Below are 16,019 nucleotides of genomic sequence, written 5' to 3' on the forward strand. Positions count from 1 at the left end.
GCCCATAGCCTTCAGTGTTACCAGGGGTGCTTGCAGTGCCTCTCAGTCCATTGTTGCTTTGATGTCAGCTGAATGCTTCTGGCACTGAGTGAGCAGGTTGTGTGTGTGTTATTGGACAGCACTATGCATTTTAATGATGAATGAAAGTAGAATAAATGAATGGTAAGTAGTTAGACATGACATGCCCGGGCAATTTTTCAACATTATTAGTGAGGTGCAAGTGTTTTAAAGGTACTGGAATTACTTTGCCAAAGGTGGCATTGACTCTGCAGTAAAGTCTTCAGTACTGGCAAATGGAGCATAACATGAGCAAATGTGAAATTGTCCACCTAGCATGAAAAAACATTTTAAAACCACGTTAGTAAAACAGCGAGGGATTGCAGAATTCTGAGATATAGAGGGCTCTGGGTAGTCCTAGTGCATGAATTGCACAAGGTTTACACACAGTGGCCATTTTATCAAGCACACCTGCTTGTTAATGGAAATACTTATCAGAATGGGGAAGAGATGTGAGCTAAGTGACTTTGACTATGGAATAATTGTTGGTGGCAGACGGGGTGATAGCTCAAATTGTTGAGCTCCTGGGATTTTCATGTGCAACAGGGTCTAGAGTTTACAGAGAATGATGCCAGAAAGAAACATCCGGTGAGCAGCAGTTCTGTGGGTGAAAACGCCTTGTTAACGAGAGAGGTCAGAGGAGAATGGCCAGAATGGTTTAGGATGACAAGAAGGCCACAGTAACTCAAATAACCATGCATTACAACAGTGGTGTGCAGAAGACCATCTCTGAACACACAGCATGTTGTACCTTGAAGTGGATGGGCTACAGCAACAGAAGACCGTGACATTTATTCAGTGGGTATCTAATAAAGTAGCCGCTGAGTGTATACGCAGGAACTGAGTAATTAAGAAAGCAAACAGAATGTAAATGTTTATTACTATGGCCATTGAGGAAGGAGTTTATGTTTCAGTTTTGTAACACATTGACAGGAACACATGTTAAGTACTGGGTACCTTATTGATCATTATACTTAAGGAAGCATGTTAATGCATCAGAAAGGGGGAGAGGGAGTTTACTAGACAAAATATCTATGGTAGAGATGATATCTTATGAGGGATGTTTGTATCCACTGGAGTTCAGAGCAGTATAAGCTTCTTGATGGAGACTTGTAAGATCCTGAGTGGTCTTTAAGGGTAGATGTGGAGAATGTTTCTTGTGAAGGAATCCACAAATAGGGAGCACTTCAAAAAAAAAATCACCAGTTAGGACCAGGATTTTTTCAGATATTTGTGAACTTTTAGAACTCACTTCCTCAAGGCGATGGAAACAGAGGTAACCATGCATAGGCAGGAACACAAATGCAAGATTGCAATCAGATCAGGTGAAGCAGATATTTGGGAATGACTCCTGCCCTAAGTCACATGGTCATATGAATGTTCATATGTTGCCTTTGCTGTGCCCAGTACTCTCATTGTTTCTCAATATTACTTAGAGTGAACTAGCTCGAGATTAGACTCTACAACAGGAGTTAGTGTGCGGCTACTACAGTTCAGGGTTCGTTGGAGTGCGGAGTTCGATTCCGGCACTGCTCTGTAAGGAATCTCTGTACGTCCTCCCTAGTCAATGTGTGGGTTTTCTCTGGGTTCTCCAGTTTCCTCCCACAGTCCAAAGATGTACGGAATGGGTTAATCGGTCATTGTAAATTGTCCTGTGATGAGGTCAGGGTTAATCGAGTTTGTCAGGGGTTGCTGGGGTGGCACAGCTCGAAGCGACACAGCGTGGAGTTGTCTCTAAAATCATAAAATAAAACAGAACAATGGTGGGAAGTCAAGGTGAATCGTCTCTTTAGCTGCAGAGTTGCAAATGCTTCAGGCTGATCATTGATACTAACATGTAGAGCCTGTCATTATTAACGATAGGAATGTTCTTGGAGCCTCCCCATGAAAGAGATTTATAAGCTGTTTAATTGACCGTCAGTATTCAAAATTAGATGTAGCAGTATAGTTGAGCTTTGATTTTGTTTGTTGGTTGTGAGGTTGCTAAGGTCAGTCTAATAGATCCTGTTTTCACCATTCAGTATGCAAGTAGGCTGGCACCTCATCACTGTTTGTTTTGTCTGGTCATCTGCACCCCTTGTTGAACAAGTTGTTTCTTTAGCTTGACAGTAATGGAAGAGAGAGGCACATGAGGATACAGATTACCATGGTGAAGATTCCCCTTGTTGCCGATGGTTCACAGCTCCTCATAGATGCAAGTTTCAGTAGGCAGATCTGTAAATTTATCGTAGTTGTGGTGCTACACCCAGTGGCCATTTTACTATGTACCTAATATATCAGAGTGTATTTCTGTATGTTTGTGGTCCTCTGCAGTGGCCCAACCACTTCAATGTTCAATGTGATGTGCGTTCAGAGATGTTCTTCTGCACACCACTGTTGTAACATGTGGTTATCTGACTTAATCATACAACCACTGCTCACTGGATGTTTTTGGTTTAATCGCACTATTCTCTGTAAACCCTCGAGACTGTTGTGCATGAAAGTCCCAGGACAGCAGCAGTTTGAGATACTTAAACCACCTTGTCTAGCAGCAACTATCATTCCACAGTCAAAGTCACTTAAATCACATTTCTTCCCCATTCTGATGTTTGGTCTGAACAACAAGTGAACCTCTTGACCACGGCTGCATGCTTTCATTTAGCGTTGCTTCCTCATGATTAGTTGGTTAGATAATTGCATTTACAAGGTGTACAGCTGTATATATAAAGTGGCCACAGAGTGCACTTAACATGATGGTGCAAATACTCAGTACAATATTGTCTCCTTAAGGACTTGCAGTGACTAATGAATTGATGCATCTGCCTCATATAGATTGATGACAATGAAATCAAGCAAATTAACTCCCTGTGTTGATTCATCCACCACCTGCTACACAGGAACAGGCCATTTGGCCCATAAGATGCACCAACCATGATGTCATTTTAAACTCATCCCATCGGCTCGGACACGTTAAGACCAAGTCTAGCACTGCCAATGACCACTGAAGTCCATCATGCAGAGTACACTCTGTGTCCTTGAGACTGCTCTTTCCAAGTATTTTTCTACATGGACAAGCACAGATTCATCATTTGAGGGAGGATGATAGATAGCAATGAGGTTTCTCCATCATCATTTGACCCGATACCACAAGATTTCATGTGGTCTGGAGTTGAAAGGCCTTTCCCTCCCTTCTGTACACTACTGCCACCATCATTGGTGACTCAGCCTGCTGGTAGGACAGAACACAATGTAGAATTGTGACACTCACTTGGTATTTCATCCTTAGCATATGTTTGTATGAGTGTCACTGCTGTCAGCTTGTGCCTCGAGTGTGCGGGACAACTCTCCCAATTTAGACTTGCAAGGAGCACTTTCCAAGGTCAATGTAAGCTTAAGATCAAAGAGGGGATCAGCTACCCATAAATTTGATGCTGGATGATCTCTCTGGTTTCATCCTTTTTCAGCTTGAGCATTCTGCCAAAAAACATTTTTGTTTACTAGATCAAAACAGTGTGGGCCACACTGATGAAGGAAGACACTTTTCCTGCCCTATAGAGTGGTGGAGAATCAGTACAGATTTTCATTAAAAGTCCGTGGTGCTTATGTTCATCGTTATTAATGCATGAACTCAGGTCATTGGATTTTTGTTCAGGATTACTAGTCTGGTAATTTAACTACCATCTTCCCAATGCATTAGTGCAGCCCATCTGCAGCAGACTTGCAACAAAACACATGGAAACATAGGGTGGAGGGAAGTAGTTTCAGTCTACATGTGGCCAAGTCCTACATTTGCCTATCCCAATAGTGAAGTAGTAACAACCACCTCATAGGAATTTAAGCACAAATCCTTTCAATGAAACAAAGGGCAAGTTACTTTGTTCAATGTGCAAGAGATTTGATGAAGGTAAATGCCTTACTTTTCAAAAAGACCATAATTAATAGTAATCTATCTTGTATCTTTAACAATACTACATTGGCCTAAGTACCCAGCATTAAGACTTGCAGCTTCAGCAGAGTTAACGTAGTGTTTGCTCTTAATTCAAATTCAAATGCTAGGATACAAAGTAAATGGTAATTTTCAATACTGAGATTGAGGGGTATTTATCAGGAAAGGATGGGATGTTGAGGGATACAATTCAAAGATAAGTAAGTGAATGAGGTAGAGAGCAGCCATGTTCTAACTGAACAGAATGATAGACTTAGGGCCTGAAAAGGCCATTCATATTTTAATCACCTACAAAAAGCAGTAGTAGCCAATTCAACTAATTATTATAAAACACATGTTCTATTTCTCAGGTTATGCATTCCAAGTTCTTGCTTGCTACTTTACCAGAATTGTGCTGGTGATTTCAAGCATCTACTTCTGCACCAATTTCTGGAAATGTACCGTTGTCTGAAAGAGTTTCATCCCTGAACCACACCAGGTTTGCAAATCACAGTTATAACAAGGAAGATACTACAACTAACCTCAAAACACTAGGCTAGAAAGAGCTTCAATGTTGATTGTTCTATTCAGCACCTCCTGCTGGAAGTTTGTAAGTGGACTCTGGGCAAGGACAGGATAGGATTTGATAAAAGAACACTTGACATTCAAGACATGATCAAAAAATAATGAGTGAAGGCTCACATAACACTCCATAGAATGCATTATTATAGATGTCTTAATTATGTTTATCTTTCTCAAAACAGATCACCAGTGAAACCACAAAGGACTTCAAGCACCCTGCTACTGCATCACTATTACGGAGGTGGGGTGAAAACTAAAAAGGACTATTTCAAGGAAGTGAAGAGACCATGAGTCTGAATTGGTGAACAAATATACACTCAAGACATGGAAAAATAAAGTTCCTAATGGAAATGCAATAAAAAAAATCATTGAAGCAGGACTTTGAATAAATGCTCAAAATTGTAAACATAATTCACTCCAGGTAATTATTTCCTTCCACAAAGGACAACTAAATTAAGTACTTTGTTGTAACTGTAATCAAGTGGATGAACTACTATTTGAATAGTTGTAAAATCAAAAAGTACATGGCTTAGTAATCTATATTCCAGTCCAGTTAAACAAGATCATGCTATTGTAAAATAAAACAAATTTTTCTCAGCTGTAACAGTTCACCATTATTCAGCACCTTTTCTTTCAGGATCTGGGTGGAAATCAGTTAAATTAATGAAGGTTAAATAAGCTTCAGTAATTAGACCTCTGTCCTTTATTAAACAAGTTCAAGGTACTGTTTCAATACAATACTCTGAGAATAGCATTGTTCAAGGAAATAGCACAGAAAAGCAAAGCTAGGTTTACAGGAGTTCATTAATCAAAAAGTACTACATTGTCCAGTTCTCAGCTCTTCTTTAATGATCGATCTTACTGGGATATAGTTGTTCTCACAAACTACTGAATTACAGTGGTTAATTTGAAATTCTTGATCAGCATAGTCTTTCAAAATAGAAAAATTTCCCCCCACCCCCCACCACCCTCTTAGATCAGTAAAAAAATGTGTACTCAGGTCCCCAGAAGTTCATATCATTGTATTGAAGAGACTAACATATCAGCACAAATTCAAACTAAGATACTCAGCACAGTTCAAGAGGAGCTTGATGTTCTTTACATCTTCATAGCTTAAACATTTATTAAAGAAAACCATTTTCAGAAGACAAATCTTCCAACAGTGCTATAGCAAATGAAGGTCAATATTGCAAAAACGGGGAGAAAAATCTTCACATACAAATGCAGAATTATTCTGCATTATAGTTCACAACAAGGTCTTTTGGCACAGGTTCAGCAAGTTAAATCTGCCATGCTAATTTTGCCATGATTGATTTATATAACAGATGTTTAAAAATGAAAACAAGATGCTTGTAGCAAACTTCGTCTTCCCAAATCAATACAAGGCAACTTCAAGATACTTAAACAATTTACACTCAAATTCCACATTTGAAAATATCCCACTGGTTGAAGATTCAAAGCACATCTGTGCGTTCTTTCATTCCTTCATTAGATTTTAGAGCTTTCCGAAACTCAGTCTCGCACTTGCTGGGATATTAAGGCCAGTAGTTTTTTACTTAACTGCACATTGTGCATTTTTAAGTAATCTATGAGGTCTGCTTGCTTTTCGACCAGATTTTCCAAGCTTGTTCCATCCCTTCAGAACAAAATTCAACATTTTCATTTAAAAATAGCATTTCATAATTTTACATGTATAATATCAATAAAACATTTTTGAAATGTAATCAGTCAGAAACAGGGCAGCAGCAGGAAATTTGTGCACAGTTCATCACACATAATGATGGAAAAAAAACATCCTATTTTCAGGACTTTGATCAAAGAATATACATTATCCAGGAACCAGAAGAACTTCATGCTTTTCTTCACAATAGCAAAAATACAAGAAATGACAGTAGGGGCCAATTATCCCAGTGAAACTGCTCCACATTTCTCAGCTCTAGAGTCCTGCCTGAACATTGCACCCCCCCCACCACAAACTTTGCCTCAGATAAAGTAATTAGCTTTGATTATTAAAAGCTCCATTGTGATAGATATATATATTACTTTGCACATCTTATCCAACCCTAACCTGGGTGAAATTCCACTCGATTCATTCCCTTTCCCTCATTTTTTAATATCCCTGCAGCTTATTCTTTTACATATGCCCAACAGCCCCTTTAACTGTACATGCAGCATTGTACAGTATCTAATTTACATTCTGGTATTTTGTTGAAATGTGGAAAGGGAAGAACGAGAGAGAGAGAGAGAGAGAGAGAGAGAGAGAGAGAGAGAGAGAGAGAGAGAGAGAGAGAGAGAGAGAGAGAGAGAGAGAGAGCATGAACGAACTAGGGTGCCTAGGGTTTTCAAGTGTTCTGTATTTATCAATGTGCAATAGACAGCAAGGTTGTAAATCTGGTGGGAGCAAAGGATGCTGGGAATGGCGAAGGTGGAGTGCCACAGGACAGGTGTGAGACAGGCGTCAAGAGAAGGGAGTACCAGGGACTGGGACTGGGGCTGGGGCTGGGGCTAGCACTGGCACGGGTGCAGACACTCAGCCCTGAGACACTAGACAAGGTCATTTGGATAAGAAAATCTGCAGATGCTGGAAATCCAAGCCCCCACCCCCCACCCCCCACCACATCCACACATACATACAAAATGCTGGAGGAACTCAGCAGGCTAGGCAGCATCTATGGAAAAGAGAAAACAGTTGACGTTTCAGGCCGAGACTCTTTATCAGGACTGTGAAAAAAGATGGGATGTTAGAGCAAGGTGGTGGGGGGAGGGAGGAAGTACAAGGTGGTAGGTGATAGTTGAGAGAAATAAAGAGCTGGAGAAAGGGGGATCTGATAGGAGAGGGTAGAAGACCATGGAAGAAAGGGAAGGGGGAGTAGCACCAGAGGGAGGTGATGGGCAGGCAAGGAGATAAGGTGAGGGGGAAATGGGAATGATGAATGCGGGGCAGGGTAATTACCATTAGTTTGACAAATCAATGTTCATGCCATCAGATTGGAGGCCACCCAGAGAAAATATAAGGTGTTGCTCCTCCAACCTGAATGTGGCCTTATTATGGTAATAGAGGAGACTGACATGGATTGACATGCCAGAATTGAAATAGGAAGTAGAATTGAAGTGGGTGGCCATCCGGAGATCCCACTTTTTCTGGCGGATAGAGCATAGGTGCTTGGCGAGGCAGTCTCCCAATCTACATTGGGACTCACCGATATACAGGCGGCGACACTGCGAGCACCAGAGACAGTAGTTGACCTCAGACTCACAGGTGAAGTGTCACCTTACCTGAACGGACATTTCGGGGCCCTGAATAGTAGTCAGGGAGGTGTTGTAGGGGCAGGTACGGCACTTGTTCAATTTGCAAGGATAAGTACCAGGAGAGAGATCAGTAGGGTCTCCTGGTACTTATCCTTGTGGAAAACAAAGTGGGGGGGGGTGGAGAAGAAGGGCAAGATGTGCTTGTTGGTGGGATCCTGTTGCAGATGGTGGAAGTTATGGAGAATTAGGTGCTGAACATGGAGTCTACTGACGTGTAGGTAAAACAAGGGGAACCCTATCCCTGGTGGGGTGGTGGGCAGGGGGGGTGAGGGCAGGGGGGCGAGGAATGGAAGAGAAACGGGTGAGGGCAATGTTGATGGTGGAGGTAGGAAGGCCCTTTTCTTTAAAGGAGGACGACATTTCACTAGTTCTGGAATGAAAAGTCTCATCCCAAGAGCGGTGGAGAGAAGGGGAACTGAGAGAAGAGGATGGCATTTTTACAAGTGACAGAGTGGAAAGAGGCTTCATCCAGGTAGCTATGAGAAGGTCATTTGATTCCAAACAATTAGTTTATTGATGAATACAGAATGTCTCTCTGGTGCTTCTTGCTCCCTCCCCTCTCCCTTTTCCCAACCATGATTCTCCTCTCCTGGCCCCCTTACCACTCAGTCCACAATAGAGACTCCTATCAAAAATCGGGATGAAATTTGCCCCCCCCTAACAGTACAGTGCAATACACAAAATTACTACAGTACTGTGCAAACTTCTTGGGCACCCTAGCTACATGTACTGTACGTGCCTAAGACTCCCTTCTGAACTCCCTTGGTATATTATATAAGGATGTTTTGTTAGGTGAACATTTCTGAATAAGTTAAGAGTTTGATGAAATTGATTCAAAATCCTTTGTAATAGCCAAAGGGTTAATTGACATAACACTTGCTCTTTTTTGATACCTATTTGCTTGACCCAATTAGGAAAGAGTTCCATGCTAATTGATCTGTTGATCCTATTGTACTATCAAACTTCAAGGTTCCTATTGCACTTTGCTCTACATATTCTATCCCACAGCTGTCAATGCAGCCATATGTATGGAAGTAAGTGCAATCAATAACTAATGCTCTTGCATTCAATGCTGGTAATGTTGCCTTTCCACTCATCTCAGTCTTAATTTGATCTTGTTCCTCTAACTATAAGGGATAAAGGTTGGTTTCAACATCTCTTTATTGCTGTGGTTAGCACGGGTTTAAGTCTTCACCAAGTGGAAATTTAAAACCTGGAATCTTTCATGGCTAGACAAACACTACATTAACATATCAAGCCATCTGAAAATGGTTCACATTTTTACAAGCCTATAAATTAGAGACAGATGTTCAGAATTTATGTTGGTTTATTTTTACAACATATCAGTGGAGTTAATATGATGTCAAAAGGCGTGCACATGCCTACTTTCCAGCACTTTGATCTTGTTTCCAATATGGACAGTTTCTGCTCTTCCTCACTGAAGCAACAACTATTATACTCAAAGTGATGCTTTGATCTGGAGAAAACATTAACTTTGCCATTGCTGAAATTCCTAGTACCAACTAGTTAACAAAATCATCAAGACACTCACCTGAATCCAGTTTCTGACAGAATGTTACTGCGATTAGGGTATCTGTGTCTTCCCTCTTCCTCTTGGATGTCAGGACAAGGTTTCCTTCTATTGAACTTTGTTATCCTCACTGTGAAAGAATAGCAAGTTAGAAGACTCCAAATGCAAACTCTTAAAAAAAGCAAACCCGCACCTCTTTACAAGATAAAAATGCCATTTATCAATATGACGAGCAAATTAAACCATAGCTGCTTCTAAAGGGATAATAAACATTCACACAGCTTTTCTTCTCTGATGGACCTTCTGTTACGTTTTCTCATTTGAGCTATTGCTGAAATTAATCACAGAGGTTCTCCACTCAACTTTTCTGCCCAGCTGTCAAGGGACTGAGCTCCTCCAACACCACATTTTCAGCTTCTTTAGACTGCACAAAGACTGTTTGAAGGATCACACAGTGTAACAGATCATCTACTGTTGCAGGATTTTGAGGCCAATAGGGTCCATGGCTCCTCATCTCATTCATATCACAGCAACTGCAGTGCATGATTAAGGGATACAATTCAGACATCTGGGTGGATGAAGTCAAAATATTCCAGCTGCAATGCCAAAGCCTCTCAGTCTTAACGAGAGGCTGTAGTTAGATTAGATTATGAAGACACGCAGTCCTCTTTTATTGTCATTTAGTAATGCATGCATTAAGAAATGATACAATATTTCCTCCGGTGTGATATCACAAAACACAGGACAAACCAAGACTGAAAAAACTGACAAAACCACACAATTATAACATATAGTTACAACAGTGCAACAATACCATAACTTGATGAAGAAGTCCATGAGCACAGTAAAAGTTCAAAGTCTCTCAAATGTCCCACAGCTCATGCAGACGGGAGAAGGAAGAAAAACTCTCCCTGCCATACCCAACCACAGTCTGACTCTGAGTCATCCGAAAACTTCGAGCTCTGATCAGCTCTCTGACACCGAGTACTGAGCGCCATCTCTATCTGAGGATTCGACCTCCATCTCGGTCGCCCAACAGCAGGCAAAGCCGGGGATTTTGAGGCCTTCCCTCCAAAAGATTCCCCACCGCGCAGTAACGACAGCAGCGAAAGAGCGTTTCAGAAATTTTTCCAGATGTTCCTCTGTGCTTTCACGTCCGTCTCCATCAAATCAGAATTGTCCACAGCCCCTATTTAATGGATACGATATCATTTTTCACCAGAGGGCTGCACACACACGGCGCGCTGCTCTCTCTCCTCCCAAGTTACTGCTCTCGTACTTACATATTTTGTTGTTTCTCAGTTCTAAACCACTCACTTTGTTAAGAATCCATTTCCAGCTCTCATTCACTTTTAATCTCAAGTGCTTTGACAAAACCAATAATAGCTTTTCTGAACTGATGAGGTCCACCCCCATTTAAATTTTTTTCTGTACAGGTAGAACCTTGGAGAATGTCTGTTTTTATTTTTTAAATTGTGCTTCTATTTAATTCCATTTTAAAATAATCCCCAATTGACACATAAATAGAAATGGGTAGAGGTTGAGAGCTAATTTAAGTGCACAAACATTTACAGAAAGTACATGCGGTTCAATTTATAAATGTAGTTGGATATTAGGTGAGGTCTGGCTAAAGTGTTTCAATGGCAGGTTGGGCTTCCCATCAGTTTCATACTACTAGTGAAAATAACATGTTTGTGAAAAAGGGCTATGGCAACACAGCTAAAATCCACCGGCTTTGGACAAAAATTGTAGAGCTAGTAAATAAACTTAAAATACGTTCTTGCAGTGAAAGACTAGTTTAAAAAGGACATCTCAAAGTAATTGAGTCCATCATCAATCACTTCTTGGCAATCGGTTTGAACTAACTCAGACATCACACATTAGATGCAGAATAACTAGTGTAGAGTTATATTCCTGATATTTCAATAAATTACTAAACCTGCGGACCAGCTTAGCGACTTGCAATGTAACAGGTCTCAACAGCCAGCAAGGCATGGCAAAAAAAAGAAACTTGCTTTTCTTTACTGGCTTGCATTTTAAAAAAATTAAAGGTAACACAGCAAAATTTATTGTTTAAATTGAAACATGAAGCATTAGATAAAATGCAAGAGAGGCGACTTTAACCAACAAGCTCCCAAGATGAAAAGAATCTGTCAATGAAATAAATTGACAAAAAGAGTAGGGAACACCTGAGGCAGATTCTTAGACTGGATGGAATTATCCTGAAAAGCAAGGCCGTTAGAATTAAACTTGGTCCATTCCCTTTCAAAAATAAGGAGATCCACAGGACCCAGAAGGTGAATGTGTAAGCAAGGCATCTATGATGGAAAGCCTGTTTGGCAGATATAACAGTGAGGAACTTTGGAAGCATGTAACAAGGTATTTGGTATTTCATGTTTGTATCTCAAAATCAATCAAAACCTTTAGTCCAGCAATAACAATTGTATATGCCAAAGCACTGTATTTTGGGCCAAGAGTGAAGATTAGCGTTGACTAGGTGCAAGTGCAGGGGTCAGCTGGTGGTGTAGTGGCATCAGCACTGGACTTCAAGGCTGAGTTCAAACCCAGCTGGGTCCCAACCTGGGCAGCAGCACCTGTGTGGAAGAAAGGCCTGGTAATCTACTTCTGCATCTTGCCATGAAAACCCTTTGGACGGCTGAACAGCAATAAAAATGTGCAAGTGTACAAAACCAAATTTAGAGCACCACATGCCTGTCTAGATAGACTTAATTTAGCCTCTTCCAGAAGGAGCATTTTGTTCCTAAAGAACATCTTTAATTGAATTATCTTAATTTGTATTAAAATAGTGTTAAAGCCCCAAAATCCAAATATGATTTGAATTAGGTTACTAGACAGTCTGCTGTGCTGGAATTTTAAATTGAGCCCATACACTGCTTCTGGTCTACTTTATCATCTTCAAAGAAGAGATCACAAACCCTGGGTAACTATAAAAGGTACAAAAATATTATTTAAGGACTACAGAGTCTAAATCACATCTAGAGGATATTGTGGGTTGGTTAAAATAGCGAACAGTCCAGCTGCACAGATAATCAGATATAATTTGATAATGCTGACTGCCATACACCAGAAAAAGTCTATTTAGTTTTATAAAGGGGGGGGGGGAGAGAAACATTGACTCATACCTCAAGAGGTCTGCGTTGGGCATTTTCACACCTTACAAGGAGCAGATTAGGAGTCTGTGTGGGGCACCACTCCTCGCACAGACACTAGAGCAATGTGTGGTTATGTGCCTTGCTCAAGGACACAAACACACTGCCACAGCTGAGGCTCAAACTAGCGACCTTCAGATCACTGGATGAACGCCTTAACCACTTGGCCACTTTTAGTTTTATAAAAGTCACTGCAAGTAATACTAAGTCCGTAAAATCTAGGAATTGAAGGGAGTAGTTAATCTCTTGATAGAAAGTAAAAATGGAAACTTTAAACATCAATTTTTAACAATCGTTGTGCAAGTACCTGAAAATGTTCAGCAAGAGTCTTGCTGAGAAACCCAACTGTCAAAATAGGAGAATCCAGATTTGCATTTAAAAAGGAAATAAAACTGAAAAATAGACACAGAAACATAAAAAAACCTACAGCACAATACAAGCCTTTTGGCTCACAAAGTTGTGTCGAACATATCCTTACCTTAGAGGGCTATCCTCTAGGTAATTTCTATTTTTCTAAGCTCCATGTACCTATCCAGGAGTCTCTTAAAAGACCCTACCATATCCGCCTCTACCACCGTCGCCAGCAGCCCATTCCACGCACTCACTACTCTCTGCGCAAGAAACTTATTCCTGACATCTCCTCTGTACCTACTTCCAAGCATCTTAAAACTGTACCTCCTCATGCTAGCCATTTCAGCCCTGGGAAAAAGCCTCTGGGAAAAATCCACATGATCATTACCTCTCATCATCTTATACACTTCTATCAGGTCACCTCTCATCCTCCACTCAACCTATTCTCATAAGGCATGCTCCCCAATCCAGGCAACATCCTTGTAAATCTCCTCTGTACCTTTTCTATGGTTTCCTTATCCTTCCTGTAGTGAGGCAACCAGAACACAGCACAGTACTCTAAGTGGGGTACTCTAATTTTTAGTAAGCTCAGGTTGTTCAGTTGCAATGATTCAGAGAAATACAAGAACATTGTTTAGCCTTTACTTGCAGTTTGAATTAGATTAAAAAGATTACCAGATATGCAAGCAAATTTGCAATTAAACAAGGTTCACATAAAACCCAAATGTTTTACCATGCAAATTAAAAAGCATCTTGGGTTTAGATTGTCGTGTCAGGCAAGCCAACCTCTAAAATATCCAGTGCAGACCATCAAAGTAGTGTAGTGAATATCCCTCACTGACATGCATGTGTAGGGGTGAATGGAACACACTTATCAAATATCACGTCCATATCCGATAGTCATGATACACATGCTAATTCATTATTTTCTGGATATTATGTCATTGCAGTACAAGTTTTGTTTTTCCATGTAGTAACAGCTGCCAGACCAATCTACCTCTAATGTGAAATCAGGACAAGTCAAAAGATGCAATTTGCTCCTGTTTTTGTCCTGGTTTATGAATATATTACTGTTAAATTACTCTGGGAAAAGGGGCAAGAGCAGTGAATGGAGGCAAACATTCTTTCAAAAGCAAATTTCTTGCCTTTTAATTAAGAAAAGCAGGAAAGGGTGAAGTTTAGGAAGGATGGGAATGGGAATTATTCATTTGTAAATAGACTTGTTAAATCTATTGCAATGCCTATTGTAACTGCAACTTTGTAAGTACACAGCAGGGAATACTGGCTTCTTTTCTCCCAGCTCACCTGTGTAAATGACGAGGCATGCTGAGGAACAGAAAAGCTCCACTGTCAAGACTCCAAGAATTACGTATATCAAGAGTCCTTTCAGTTCAAGAGACAGCTGCACCGCAAGTATAAGTAGGATAACTGCAGTTCCTATATATAAAAATACAAGTTTATCAGTAAATCTTTCTCAAATACATATTTTTCCAGTGCATAAATTACAGAGAGAAAATAAGATTCTGTTTCATGAAAATTTGTTTTAACAAATATTTTAGAGTATATAATTAGAAAGTCTGAATTAGCCACTGAAATAAAATGCAAAGTCTCTTAATAACTTCACTTCTTTTCCCTTTGGGAGGGATGAGTCCCCAGGCACAAACAGCCTTTGCTGCACTATGGAGGTAAGGGGGGAGGGGGAAAAGAGGGGGGAAGTGGCCATGGAAAATTGTGCATCTTTTACAGTTGTACATGTGCCAGCCCAAGCCACTGGATAGCCATATTTCCACTCCTAATCCCATCTGAGGCTATAAATGTTGAGTCAGGAGTATCCAGTGGTGCCTTATTACCCATTTAACTTTACAGTGTCTCTATTCATTAACTGCTGTATAAGAAATCTTACAAAACAGAATCTATTGAACATACTCTGCCAGTTTTTGCAAAGTGATATGTATTCCTTCCATAATGTAAATTTGTAAAAAGAAATCAATTAATTTTAAATTATTTAAATTGAAACATGGAATGAGAACATGAATCTTGAGAATAAAAGGTGCCGGGAACAGGAAGCATACAGGAAGTAAGGGATACTGAGACAAGCTTAAGAAAAACAAGTCAAAGTAGTAGGTAGATTATCCTTTTAAAAAGACACTAGAAAGAAACCCCAGAGATAAACAGTACAAACATGCAAAAAGCTGAGATGAAAGAGGTAATCAGGTTTGTAGAAAACAAGCAGGTGCGCTATGTTAAGTGCTAACAGAGCAAAACTAAGAAACGAAGATAAAGAGATACACACCCAAGAAGTCAAGTGAAAGATGAAGAGAATATAAAAATTAAAGTGTGCTTTCCCAGAGTTTAAGTAATTCTGATGATTTGACTATAAAGCCAAAATGATTTTTTCTCCCTTTGCACATGTTTATCTCAGGATTTCACAACAGAATAGTTAGGGGGGAAAAAAGACTTTGAAAGAAGATTGCTGGGTGGACAAAAGTCAACAACAACAAGGAGGCTCTATCATGGGACTTCAAGATAGAATACAAAGGGGTGGTTCTGTTTAATTAAGTATATCCACCGCAGAGACAGGAACTGACAAATCTTTCAAAGATATGAGACAATTTATAATTAAAAAAATGACATCAATGTTCTATTATCCTACCATAGATTAAACCAGCTAATGACCCAAATTGCATTTCAACTATCTGGTTGAAATTACTTTTAGAGTTTGCAAGGAGAGGGGAAACAAAATCAAATCCAAATGATTCTAAAATCAGGTTGTGATTACAAGGTGGAGCAGAAGTTTTAATTTTTTTTTACAGAATCAGAGGGACAGAAATTAATTTTAAAAAGAGAATTCTCACAGAAGTATACAGTGGATTTTACCTGGGACACTTGGGACCATTATATTTTGGTCCAATTAAGCAGCTGCCCCAATTAGCTAAAGTTTTATGGAAATAGTTAAATAGAAGTAGAGTTATGTTTTTAACTCAGAAACAACTTATGTATTTCAAAGTTCAAAGCACATTAACAAAGTATGTATACATTACACAACCTTGAGATTCATCTAACAGGCAGCCACCAAACAGAGAAACCCAAAAGAACATCTTTTTAAAAAAAAGGC

The 16,019-nt window shown here is 39.9% G+C and overlaps 1 protein-coding gene across 2 annotated transcripts in view; it reads right to left on the reverse strand.

Moving 5' to 3' along the window:
- Positions 1-5,218: 5,218 nt before the first annotated feature.
- The window catches only part of tmem192 (transmembrane protein 192), a 59,333-nt gene continuing 48,532 nt past the window's right edge, over positions 5,219-16,019 (reverse strand). The window contains exons 4-6 of one of the 2 annotated variants that reach the window (XM_072255912.1): positions 14,210-14,341; positions 9,405-9,513; positions 5,219-6,179 (exon numbers count right to left, since the gene is read on the reverse strand). In XM_072255912.1, coding sequence (XP_072112013.1) covers positions 6,056-6,179; positions 9,405-9,513; positions 14,210-14,341 — 365 coding nt within the window. In that variant the 3' untranslated portion in view covers positions 5,219-6,055. The remainder of the gene's footprint in view (positions 6,180-9,404; positions 9,514-14,209; positions 14,342-16,019) is intronic. The other variant, XM_072255914.1, reaches the window with a different exon arrangement.

This window comes from Mobula birostris, chromosome 4 (assembly GCF_030028105.1).
Source record: "Mobula birostris isolate sMobBir1 chromosome 4, sMobBir1.hap1, whole genome shotgun sequence".
Classification (NCBI taxonomy): domain Eukaryota; kingdom Metazoa; phylum Chordata; class Chondrichthyes; order Myliobatiformes; family Myliobatidae; genus Mobula; species Mobula birostris.